The 13858-nt window shown below is 37.6% G+C and overlaps 1 protein-coding gene across 1 annotated transcript in view; it reads right to left on the bottom strand.

Moving 5' to 3' along the window:
• Positions 1 to 317: 317 nt before the first annotated feature.
• pex7 (peroxisomal biogenesis factor 7) overlaps positions 318 to 13858 on the bottom strand; it is a 29675-nt gene continuing 16134 nt past the window's right edge. The window contains exons 9-10 of the mRNA XM_069195847.1: positions 9772 to 9871; positions 318 to 1582 (exon numbers count right to left, since the gene is read on the bottom strand). Of these exons, the coding sequence (XP_069051948.1) occupies positions 1502 to 1582; positions 9772 to 9871 (181 nt within the window). The 3' untranslated portion in view covers positions 318 to 1501. The remainder of the gene's footprint in view (positions 1583 to 9771; positions 9872 to 13858) is intronic.

The raw sequence follows: 13858 nt of genomic DNA, 5'->3' as shown, positions 1-13858 counted from the left end.
TCTTTTCTTCTCCTTTCAGCATGGAATAAACCTTTATCTGTTCCTTTGCACCCTATGCATGCTGACGCAGCTCCCCATCTGAACTACTTATATTAAGATTTAGAAGTTTTAAAATATTATTTGTACTTTTACATTACTTTAAAATATTGCTTTTAGTTCACTCTATTGTAATAACGTCCGTGCACATACTGCAAAATGACAAACAGTGAGAAGTGGCTCGTATAGGAAGTTAAACTCAGTAAAATAGGATCTGTACTGTATGTTACAGTTCTTTTGCAATGTAACATTCTTCCTGTTAATTGTAGAGGAGCAGAAGAAACAATGAATCTTTTATTTTTATAACTTAAGAAGAACATGAGAATGGGTACAAGTGAGAAAAGGCTATCTAGCTTTTTCGGGTTAGTAATCAATAAGACAATCTCATCCGGTTGTTTTAGTTTCTTTAGATAAGCCAGGGTATTGACTTCAACGGCACAACTGGGTAGACTTGTTCCATGCTCCAGCAACACTCTGTGTAAGGAAGTGCCTCCTGTTCTCAGTTAAAAATGCATTTCCACATAGTTTCCACTGGTGTCTTTGTGCTACACCGTTAATTCTGAAGAGGTCCACTATAAAGTTCATAAGAGCAAAACGGGAAATAGTGGTTAACACTCCTTGGCCAAAACCTTTTGAATTACTGCCACACTACAACTACCACACTTCAAATGTATTTTAAATAGAAATACAGAAATTCTGCAATGGGAACACAGTGTAGTGCAGAAAATGTACTTTTTAATAAATTGTCAAATGGACTTACACTGCGTTATTTTAATGTGGCGCACACATGAACTGCAACAGAACTCCAGGATGGATATTTTCTGTAGTTAGGAATGGCACAAGCTGGCTGCTGCCACTCATGTCTAAATCATCTGTGTCAGACTATGTTGTTTTTAATGTGCAGGGAACCTGAAGTTATACAGCACATTCAGAACTAATGCCACATGGGAAGTCAGCTTGATTCATCCCCATGCCTTCTAGAGAAAAAACACATGATAAAGTGGTGGATAATCCTCCACTCTTTTAATTTATATCACATTTGCTGTCATTCATCTTCTTCCTGTACAAGATATAAAACCAGGGGCGTTTCTTCCAGCATTCTCCTATGATAAATGGCATCTTACAGTATATTGTACAGCCACCTTTTAACCTCTTTGTCCTGCGTAGTTAATCAAGCATACACTGCTGTCAACATTCATAATTTCAGTTTAGAAACAGGAGAACATTGTCCACTTGATCACATCTCTACTGTAACAGTTACAAACTTCATGCACATCACAAAACAGAGATAATCTTCTGCATTTCAAGCCCCATCTGCTTTCCGGTGCTCATGCACACGAGGCATTTCACGGTGCGATAATAAAGACTGATGTGGAGCTTTGATAAAAGAACACAAATAATAAATCAAGTGCAGTCAGTGCTGTAGACTTTTTCACCTCCTGGACGAAAGATGATTGTTTTTCTCCTAAGATCCATTTTGATGAAGGTTAGAGAGACAAGGAGGTGTGTATATTTTTATGGTTTCATCCCAGGCACAGTCTACGACCTGTAAGACAATCATATTAAAATCAGTAGTGCATTACCATATAGTATTAAAACAACCAAAAGTAATTACTGCCGGTGAGTGTGTGAGGCAGGAATGCTTTATCTTAATGCTGTTCATTTTTCTTCCTGCCTTATGCAAATAAAACTGTAGTGCTGAAAATGCTAACGAAGCCTCCTTAAAAATGTACTGACAGAAATAATATTTAAAATGTGTGGCAAATGCACTTGGAATAGAACTGCCTGCGTTACATGCAAAAAGTAAAGCATGTGATAAAATCAGACTATTTTGACTGAAAATAATTAGTTCCTTAATCAAATTGAACCTCCCCAGAGCAACTGCTGACTTTGGGCTCAAGGCATTTCAGTTTTTCCTTGCTTGTGACTGGATCAATCTACAGAGTGAAGTGGATATATCAAGGTTATCTGAAGATTTTTTCAGATGGGTGATTAAAGCTTTGTGTTTGACACCTGTACTTGTTAACACTGCCTTGCCTTTTGTCCTTTGTGCATCATTAGCTGAAGCCTCATGGCCAGACAGTCATTGCTCATGAGAACCTGTTCTTAACTGTTGTATCTAGTGAAATAAAGGATTAGGGACCTGAGTTTTGAGTGCCCTGGGGTGGCCAGTTTTGAGGGTCTAATGCTGAATATAAAGTGCTCTAAAACTCACACCTACTGTTAATATTAAGTTATTGCATTTTGTTTTTTGTTTCTGTAGTAGCTGAATAAATGTTTGTCTTATATAATGGTGCCTGTCTATTAAGTAATATTCCTCACATTGTGTTATATTATTGTAGTGCTCTCTGTGTGATATATTGGACATATGCTACAATTATGGATAAAGTAATTAACAATCTGTATAAATGGACAGTTTTAAAAAGCTAATTTTTAATTCATGCAAGAACAACAAAAGATACTGTAAGATAATTCCCTGCACGAGTAATAAATGATCATCTCGCTGCTATCAGCATGAGTGAAGATGTCTGTCGGTGAATTCAGATGTCCAGGGAATGATCTCCATCAGTAGGCTGGTTTCTTACCTTTTCCTTCCCATGGCCGAATTACATTCATATAAACATGCTGAGGTACATCTCCTTCCTCCCTACACACACATAGACATCACTGGCCACGTCTATTATTAAAATACTCCAAACAAAACCTATTTTAACATTTAAGGATTTCAGTCTCCTTCCTGGCGGAAATAGTTGACAGTGAAACAAAAAACTCTTGCTCAACCACTCTCAGAAGTTACCTTTTCACAAGACGCAATCTTGGAGTGTAGTCTCTTTCTCATCTCTACACAGCAAATGCGTAACACCTGCTTTGGTTACTCAACAAACACAATACATATAAACATTGTTTTTTTTCATACATGAAACGTCTGAAAAACAACAGTCTTACTGGGACTTAACAGAGAACAGAAGTTGTTCTTCACCTGTCCTTTTGTAATACTAGCATGTTTTTGTAGGGCTGGGGAACCTTTATGACATACGACAGAGGAAAGCAGTCATGTTTTCATATTTCTGTAGAAAACTTTACAAAGGGCTCCATAAATTAATCACTGTGTCTCTATCGCACTGACTGATACAGTCCTGTAGAAATACAGCGTTAGTCATTTGTTATGTCTCCACAACTGTGGAGACAAGGGGCGGAGCAAAGGCACTGTGGCTCAGGATCTGCGCCTGTGGCTGGGAGGTTGCCGGTTCAAATCCTGCGGCCGGCAGAGGAATCCTATTCCATTGGGCCTCTGAGTAAGGTCCTTAATCCCAGCTGCTCCAGGGGCGCCGTATAAATGGCTGACCCTGCGCTCTGACCCCCAGCTTCTCTCTCCCTGTGTGTCTCATGGAGAGCAAGCTGGGGTCTGTTAAAAGACAAAATCCTAATGCAAGAAATTGTATAGGGCTAATAAAGTGATCCGATCTGATCTTATCTTAAAACAAAGTCATACTGTGATGCGTTCCATTTCCCCGCTACTAATGACAAGATAAGAACACAATGAAAGACACAGACGAGAGGAGACCATTGAGCCCGTCTGGTCTGTTTGGCAAATCCATCCATTTTCTAACCATTTCTTCCGATTTGGGGTGGAGGGGTCCGTCAAACAGAGGGCAGGATACACCCTGGAGAGGACCCTGTCCATCCCAGGGCTCGGTATTGTGCAAGATCTCCATAGAAATGTTCAACACATTATATCCTCACCCATGATATCCTCTTATGTTTCTTTCCATTTTTGTATGCTACATGGTAAGTGCAACGCAATTCAGTAAACTACCTTCGTTTTCATCATGATGCCTGGGAAGCTTTGATTATATTAACTTTGTTTCACAATTCTACAAATCCCACATGTCTACAGTATAGGCACTGTGCTGTGAGGGAGATATCTATAAAGTTAATGCATGAAGCGTGATTTCAGCACGCTGTGAATGAAGCAAGATTTCGGTAGTGTGTGCAAGCTCTGTACATTTCAGCACGTACAGTAGTTTATGTAACGTGAAGAATATGAACAAATGGCGCCTCATAGCTTACTCTGCTGGCAAAGGTGCTTCTGCAACATGACAGAGGGACAGGATGACATAGAGAGGGACAGGAAGAAGTGGAGATCAGATAAGCCACTGACCAGCACTGCACGTTTGTCTAACCTCGTTTGGAAATAAGACTACAATAGACTGTACGCTGATATTTGCTGTACTGGCTAAGCGTGTGGATAGAGCCATGAAACTAATAACTGACGTGTGTTTTTGATGTCCAGCTGAGCAAACATATCAAGTGCAAATGTTCCACTCAATAAACTTTCTCGGTTTACAGTATTTACAGAAGGATCTATAGCAAGGCAGCAATAATATACAATTACCATCAATAGTCAATAATCAGTTGGAAGTGGCGGTAGCTATCTCCTGACATTAGTGCACTTTGTGTTGGAAAGAGACGAGTTCTTAGTGCGAATGTAAGTTCATTATTATTTATTGTTTGGTCAACTTCACAATGGAATCCTTACTTGATCAGCCAAATAGTTTGGATTGAACTCTTTCTGAAGGCGATACACTGACTAGAGCTGTACAGTTTATGGACGATAAGTTCGTTTTGAAGGCATCATTTCAAATGAATCAAGTGAATACATTTATTCCCCCTGGATGGTTGGTTCATTTGATTCACTGGAGATTAAGCATCAGGGCTGGAGAATCAGCCCAGGACATGATTCATTTCTGACATCAGAGCTCAGAGAACAAAGAGAGGAACTTGGGGAACTCCAGAGAAATGTGATACAGTAAACCTTGTAAAAGGCACGCATAAATTGTCAAACTGCTTGTATGTGGACTGAGAGTTATACAGGATGTGAAGAATGTTTTGTTATTTCAGCCTGCTCTATCAGTTTTGACCCTGCAAAACTTACAGAATTATATGATCCTGTAAAAACATTAATTTCAAACATCTACTACAAGAGGTGTAAATCATTTTGCCTGTGTTTCATTTTAAAATTTCAATAATCTACACATTGTCATTAGCTATGAATGTAAACACATCCCATATAAGGTAAATAACAAAATGTGTTGTTTTAGTCATCTTCCATTACAATTAGAATGTTAAAGATTTAGGTGATTAATTTAGCATACTCAGAAATACAAATTGCCATGTTAGTTTTATTTTCTATACATTCTTAAATTAATAATTTAATGTGATCATTGCTTATAGAAAAATCAAAATCCGATGTCATACTGTTGCTTTATTACCTAATGTATTTCTATAACGTGTTTGTGATAATTCAATATAACTAAAGAAGTGTACTTTGAAGGTATATTCCTTATTAAAATATTGCTTTACCCTGCAAATTACTACTGTATGCATCAAACAGGCTAAGCTCTCAACTAAACTATCTCTATATGATAGTTCCTCTAGGATTTTCACAAAAATAAAATCACGTTTCTCGACTTGCATATCTTTCCACGTGGAAGAAGGAAAACTATGAAGAATATCAATTTCACATTATACCTTATTTCCATTTGTCTTCAGCAATAACTAAAGCTTGTTTCGGTTATTAATATGAATTGTCTTCATCACTCTGCTCTCCTCCCCACTGATAGCTGTGTGGTGAGCGTTCTGGCGCACTATGGCTACCGTCGCATCATCCAGGCGGGGCTGGACACTGGAGGGGGTGGAGGGGATCCCCATTACCTGTAAAGCGCTGTGAGTGGAGTGTCCAAAAAAGCGCTATGTAAGTGTAAGCAATTAATTATTATTATTAATAAATTATGATATTTAGTGGTGCTATGTCATTCAGAGAATCAAACTCCTTTCAGTTAATGTTAACAAGTCAATGACAGAATCGATTCAGTGTTTTTCCCTGACTTATAATAATTAATTGCTTACACTTATATAGCGCTTTTCTGGACACTCCACTCAGGAGTGGAGAGCAGAGTAATGTAGTCAATTCATAGAGGGGGATTATTAGGTAAGGGTAAGGGCCAATGGGAAATTTGGCCAGGACGCCCGGGTTACACCCCTACTCTTTTCTAGAAACGCCCTGGGATTTTTAATGACCACAGGGAGTCAGGACCTCGGTTTTACTTCTCATCCGAAGGACAACGCCTGTTTACAGTATAGTGTCCCCGTCAATATACTGGGGGCATTAGGACCCACATGGACCACAGGGTGAGCGCCCCCTGCTGGCCCCACTAACACCTCTTCCAGCAGCAACCTTAGTTTTTCCCAGAAGGTCTCCCATCCAGGTACTGACCAGGCTCACACCTGCTGAGCTTCAGTGGGTTGCCAGTTGTGAGTTGCAGGGTGATATGGCTGCTGGCTTGGGTTCGATTTAGTGATGCTGTTTCATTCAAGTGAGCTGGTGAATCAAATGATCAACATGAACGAATCTCCTAAACAAATCTAATTAATCCATTCTCTAAAAAGAATCAATCTGCCTTTAGAAGTTGTTTTCTTTTATTTTTGGCAATATGTCTTTCCATCTTCAGATATCTACCAGGCAAATAAGCTTATTTCTTCTACTTTTATGCATTTATATGAAACAGTATAGACAGAAAGGTCCCCTTGATTTAGCATCTGTTTAGACAGCAGTTTTGTCCACCTGAGTAGAGCTGTTTGGTACCGGGACTTGTTTATCGAGGGTGGGGTGGATATTTCATGGTTCTATAATAAACTAATTTAAATGTTTGTTTGTGTCCTCTAAGTTGTTTGATGTTCATTTACTATGCAACTACACTGTGCAAGGAACAATGAAGCCACTTGGCTATGTTTGAGATTTCCAAATCAGTGGAATAATTCATTATTTATTATTAATTCATTATCGCCTGCCAGGAAAACTTGTGTGTGCACCTTACTTTAACCTTTAATTTAACTGTCTCTCTAACTGACAAATCCCACATCCATCACTGCAGTCTGAAACAGTACCATACAGTATAATCAGTATATCTTTCTGTAGAGCTTCTTTTGAACATCTTTTCCATTGCTAATTTTAAACACTTAAGATTTAACATTTTGTTATGTATAGAATACCACATTTAACTGGACTGGAAGGCAGAAAAGCTTGAGAGAATATTTAACACCAAGGTGGATAAGCAGAGTATTGCTGTTCAACTCTGCAGTAAATTTCGCAATACCACACCACTCACTCCATTAATTCATTATAGCTACTGCACTGAGACGTCAACTGATTTAATTCACTTAGCTGCAGTTGCTGTCTTCAATTCATCACCACAGACTATTTCCTCAGGCCTGTGGATCCTTTCATGAGACACCAGAGACTTGATGGAAATCATTGAAATGACATATATTGCCCATTTATTGTTTTGTGAGAAAACCAGCCTTCAAATACAAAAAATTATTGTGTTTTCATCTCTCAGAACAGCATTGTTATATTTGTTTTACTTGGGTGCTGTTCATATCAAATTAGTACAGGGAAAAAAAATAACCATCACAAAACTAAATTCTCAGTACGGGTTTTTGTTTTTTGCAAGATATTGTGAGTGACCTCTTAGTTCATAAGATCACACTGATGATAAGTGTTTATTATAGACAGCTGTTAAACTGCAAATGAATGACTCAAAGCCTCTTAGCTAAAATGTGTCTTTGTCATTTTCCATAAACAGAAATACTGTTGTAATAATAATACTAATAATAATTAATAATTGCTTACACTTATATAGCGCTTTTCTGGACACTCCACTCAAAGCGCTTTACAGGTAATGGGGACTCCCCTCCACCACCACCAGTGTGCAGCCCCACCTGAATGATGCGACGGCAGCTATAGTGCACCAGAACGCTCACCACACACCAGCTCTCAGTGGGGAGGAGAGCAGAGTAATGAAGCCAGTTCATAGATGGGGATTATTAGGAGGCCATTATTGGTAAGGGCCAATGGGAAATTTTAGACTGTATGCCTAAAATATTTTTTTTTTCTTTAGGACAAATCAGACCTAAGTGTTCCTAATGGTAATGTGTTTATAATATTACAATTACTGATGTGTGTTTAATTATTTTTGTTACACGCTACGTAAATAACAATGCGTTTATGCAGCATTCCTTACAAAATGAAAAGATTCTGATGTTTTGAATGGGAGGTGAAATTCACAGACTAATTGTGTCAATATTTTATTACAGCAGCACACTCTGAACAGCAGATTTGCTGATGGAACTTCAAAAGCCAGGGGAGATACTGAAGGTTGAGGAGTTATGCAGCTGGCAGAGGGCGGATTTTGACCTTTTCATTTTTTTCCTATTTCACCTTAATAATGTTGCTTTTATTGCTTGATTCAAACCATCCTGGTCCTGTTTGTTGCTAACTATAAATCAGATGATAAGAAGCCTGCCTCTTGTGCTGGTGCTGCTCTCCCTAATTCCAAACAACCTGCATGTTGGGTTTGGTTCCTCAACACCATAACATATGGATCGTGGATTCTTAATTTTTCATTGTTGGATAGCAGAAAATCTTAAATGTACATTCATGGAGCCAAGGACTGATTTCCAGACATATAAAATCCAAAGTCCATTACCTCTTGCTCATGTATTCAATTTGCATCAATTGTGGAGAGTTGACTTCACACACTTCTTATAATGTAGCTGCAACTTTGAATCTAGGGTTACTCAAAATACTCATTCTAATTATTCTAATTAAACATTATTTGCATCTGTCTGATTAACAGGTATTTATCATTGCATCTGAAAGCGGTTTAAAGCAAAAGCTAAATTATTAATAGAGACATGAGGGGGTGAATACTAAAACTGAGGTGATAGAATTAGTGATGCACTACAAGGATCTGTATTAGGAACACTGCTCTTACTCATTTTTATCAATGGTTTATATTACAATTTATATTCTGTTATTGTGAATAAAAGAATCGAGTTCACGCATGATTCTAAAAGAGAGGAATTAGCACTGTAAAAAGACTTTGACAAAATCCAACACCAGGCAAACAGCTTACAGATGACAGGTAAGTTTCTACATTTAATATGAAAAAATTAAGTGTTACATTACAGTGCAGACAGGTAGAATATACATCTAAATATATGATGTGCAAAAACACTGAGCTTGAAGAAGCTACCTGTGAAAAAGTCTTGAGTGTATATGTTGACATATTTATATCTTCAAAAGCAATAAAAGATACAATGCTCTTGTAAGACCCTTATTAGACTTTTGTGTACAATCTTGGTCTCCACATTACACAAAAAGATACTGATGTCCTGCAGTTGGCCCAGGTGCATTTATGGGCTTAAAAGAATGTCCTACACTGAAAAGCTAAAAGACCTAAACCTTCCAATCTTGGACAGAGAAGAGTACAAGGGGACCCCATTCAACTATTCAGACTCCTCTACGGACTTCCTCTGAATCAACAGGGAATCTCAGACTGGAGGAAGTAAGTTTAAACTGCAGCAAAACACCTTTAAGACTGAGAACAGGAATCATGGTTTTATACAAAGTTACCTGAGCATGTTGTTGAAACTGAAACCCTGACTTATTTCTACTACTGGTTTAGGTAGTTCATATTTTCTTTTGTTCTTATTTTATATGGGAACCATTATTTATATCAAAGTGTTATTACTGATATTGAAAGTATAATAAAGTGCATTACTAAGCTACTACCTTCCAATACCAGACGCACAAGGCAGAAATCCATCACTTCAAGAGACACAAGTCAAACTGAGTTGACATTTTTTGTAAAGTCAAACTTAGATCAATACCTGATTGGGGATGTGCAAGTTGAAATCTAGCCCGCATACAAACTCAGTGTGATGTTCCACCGTCTCCAGAAGAGACTCTGTCTTGGAAAAGTCCCAGAACCTGTGGATGCAAACCAAGAAAAAGCAATTCCCCTAATTGAAAGGCCGTTTTTCTTTTCAAAGACACCCACGAAAAGATCTGACACAGCCAAAGCCCACAGGAACAAACTGATCCACTTTGCAAATGTAATTAAATCGCTTCCCTGAAAATACCCCAGTTGATATCAATGCATTAGGAATGCATTAATACCAACATGTTTATACAGCTAAAGTGCGTTATTTATGGTTGCAGTAGGAGGCCTTCAGATGCAGAGTCTTATCATTTTAAGAAATCAGTCGATATAAACAATAAATATCAAAAGAAAATACCACATTATTATATATTGTAAATAAAAAATATAGTAATATTGTTAATAGATAATACATCTACATGATGAGATTTAATTTATATCAGTTTAAAAAAGATTTTAATATAAAAATAAAAGGAGGCATAAGATGTGTGCATCTGATTTAGCATTTAGCATGCGTATTGAATGAACCTTTATTGCTACATGCACAGTAGCTCAATAACCAAATCCTTCCCTTTAAAAGATTCACATTAGTCTTTTGTTTATCGGTCTGCACTACGTTCCTTTCAGATTTCTGTCTTCACTGGGAAGGAACAGCTAGAGAAGAACTTTTTCTGAGCAAATTGCTCACAGATTTTGATTACAGTAGAAACTATAAAAAAACATTCGATTAAACATTATGTGACATGATGAAACATTTGATTGGTATTGGATGCCGAAATGTTACTATACATACAGTACAGCATCCAAAATGACTAGACTTGTGTTTAGAGACACCACCTAAATCTTCTATTATAAATACAATGTTATTTCAAGATACTGAGGGGTGCAGTTATTAAAACCTACAACCTACAACTTGCTTTAAATTGCAGGTTGAATCAGATAGTTGATTGAGTCAGAGGTGAGTAAAATTAACAATATTTCCAGAGGACATGAAAATATAATGATCTATTGAACTTTGTACAAAGGGAAAAAATGCAACAATCGCTGAAGGAACAGTTTGTAGGGAAAATGAAGTGAAGCAATATCCTCTTCTAATTAGGCAGTAAATAATATGAGCTAACACGTTTCATTTACCTTCCTCACTTGCTTCACTCTGCCTTCCTACTGTAAATTAACAAGGCAGTGGCTATTTAACAGCACCATAGCAACCTACATTACTACCCATTCCCTTTATTGCTGCTAACACAGGAGACTGACCGGTAATCTTAAGTAAACATGAAAGCTTAACACGGTTAAATGATGCACCGATGGAGTTTCAAAGCAGGGCCCCAACAGGTGCTTTTTAAAAATATATTGCCTGTTCACAACATGTTGAATGAAGATCTCTCAAAATAAACTAAAAATACAAAACAGCTTGCTACAGGCATAAAAGTCAATGGCATACTTATCCAAAGGCTGGTATAGTTAGGCTATTTCATCAGTCATTTGGACAGAAAGCGTGAACAGTTTATTAAAAGGCTTTCAGCCTAAATATTATAGATGTGTGTTTATTTTTTTTTTGTTACACGCTACTAAAATAACAATGTGTTAACATATGGAGCATTTAAATATAAATTCACACAGCATCTTGATTTTAAACACGCCAGTGTATGAGCAACAGGAGAGTAAGAAAAATTGTAACATTGCTACAAATGCAGCAAAATATTTCCCACCCATTATGGCAGTCTGAACAATCAAACCATCATCATTTTCATATTACAGTCTCTTCACCAGCACTTAACATGCACCCAACATTAAATTTGACCTAGACTTCAGCTGTTTCTTTTTTTACAGTACATACATGTTTAAACATCATGTGCTTATGTACCACAAATAAAAACAAAATGTATGCATAAAAAAGAAAATAAGTGTATAAATAATATCTCCAAATGAAGAACGAACAAATCAATCAAAGGGTGACTAAAAACAATGTTGTTTGCTCATTGTATTTTAATCTTTCATGAGCTGAGCGGCACAGCTCCTGTTACTTGTGAGCAGCTTGTGGCTCAGCTTCATGCCTACAGGCTCGATGCGAGACAGGCAGTGATGCTGTGCCCTCCCAGGTATCTATGATGGAATCTTTTACACCACAGATTAAGACACTGAGCAGTTCAGATTAAAGAGAATGCCCATAATATCACATTAAAATGCCCATAATATCACAAACTACAGTATGTCTAAAATTCAGCAGCCAGAATCCTGACCAGGTCTAGTGCAAGTGATCACATTACTCCTATCCTGGAGTCCTTGCACTGGCTTCCTGTCAAATTCCGTCTCTCTGCATGGCTTGGCACCTCAGTACCTGTCTGAACTATTATCGTCCCACTCCCCACCTAACTGTCCTCCAAGCCCATCTACATTGTATGGGTGACAGGGCCTTCTCCTGTTATGCCCCCAAGCTCTGGAACTCTCTGCCCAAGGATATCAGAGTCATCTTCTCTAAACTCAAATCCAGACTCAAAACCTTCTTCTTTAGAAAAGCCTTTACTTAACTGGTTCCATTCTTCACCCCTCTGCTTTTCTTAGTACCACCATCCACGGTCTCCTCTGTATATTGTTATTATGTATTATACTGTAATTTTGTTTTATCTTGTGTATTCTTTTTATTTATTGTTGTTGTCATTCTGTAAAACGTTTTGAGAAGCCATATAAAATAAAGTTTATTATATATTATTATTATTATAAGAAAGCTGTGTCAAACAACAGCATGTGAAAGTCATAAATATCATAAATGTTACTAGGCCATGCAGCCTGAGGTAACACAGAGCAATTATGCTTGGAATTTTTGCTTACTCATGCTTGCTTTTGAATTCCATCTCAGTATGCTTTTCAACCCCCAAAAAAGGATTTTTTTCCAGAATGAACAAACTAATTTTCATATTAATACAACACATCTAGTTCACTGAGACTAAACACAATTTCAGCATTATTTTTAATGCTGAAATAACAAAACCATTCAGCCTCCTCTCATGACTTATTTCTATCACCATTTCTGTCACAGCTCTATTCACTCCATACTTTCCTTTAAGGAATATAAAAGCCTACAGAGTGAAGCATTTTACCTTTGAAAGGTTTTTCAGCATTTTGTTTGAGCTCACAGGTCCTGACACTATAATGGGGATTAAATTAAAGAAAGCAATTAGGCTGGTCCTGAGCCACTTGGAAAAAAAAAGAAGGGAAAAAATTAAAAAAAGAGTTTGAATAATCTCTCCACAGAGAACAATGAATCATGTTCTAATGAAAGAGCTCCTTCAGTAATCTTTTCAAGTGTCCAAGGAAAAGCCATAGCCATGATCAATAAAATAATCTGGCGTGAGTACAATATCCACCAGCCCGACTGCTTTCCAGTTCTGTGATTTGTGGTTTCCCTTTTGCCTTGGTGATGACATAAGACCTTAAGAAAGAAAACATATAAGAAGGCGCCATGCAGTCCATCTTGCGTGTTTGGTTGCTAGCATCCATCATTACCAGGGAAAGGAAACAGCCACACAAATAAATCAAAACATTGAATTAAGAATGAGGAAATAGCCATTGAAACGAACATCAAAAAGTAAATTAAGAATTACATCTTCTTTGTACAGTGGTGCCAATGTCTCTTATTCTATTTGATGTTGAATAGAACAAGATGCATTGGTTCATCTTGCTCCTGTTCAGAATCCTGGTTAGCAAAATGACAAGGTTAGCAAGTGTGTGCCTGTCAGGCTCCACCCCATGATGTGCAATGCTAGTTGTTAAAATATCTTCACTTTGTGTTCATTACTTGTCATGACCTCAGGAGAACTAATCAGGGGCAGAAATGGCAAGGCTTAAATAAGTGAAGTAGTTCAAGCAGAGAGCTGCGTCAGCATGTGCAGGCTGCAAAGGAACACGTAGAGGTTTATTCCATGCTGAAAAGAGAAGAAAAGAAACACAACGTTTCGCCTATGGAGCCATCTGCGGGTGACCCCGAACCTTGCTTTACAGCATGGAATAAACCTTTACTTGTTCCTTAAATAAGT

The sequence above is a fragment of the Lepisosteus oculatus genome, chromosome 2 (assembly GCF_040954835.1).
Source record: "Lepisosteus oculatus isolate fLepOcu1 chromosome 2, fLepOcu1.hap2, whole genome shotgun sequence".
NCBI classification, from domain to species: Eukaryota; Metazoa; Chordata; class Actinopteri; order Semionotiformes; family Lepisosteidae; genus Lepisosteus; species Lepisosteus oculatus.
This window is presented reverse-complemented; position numbering and strand designations above follow the sequence as displayed.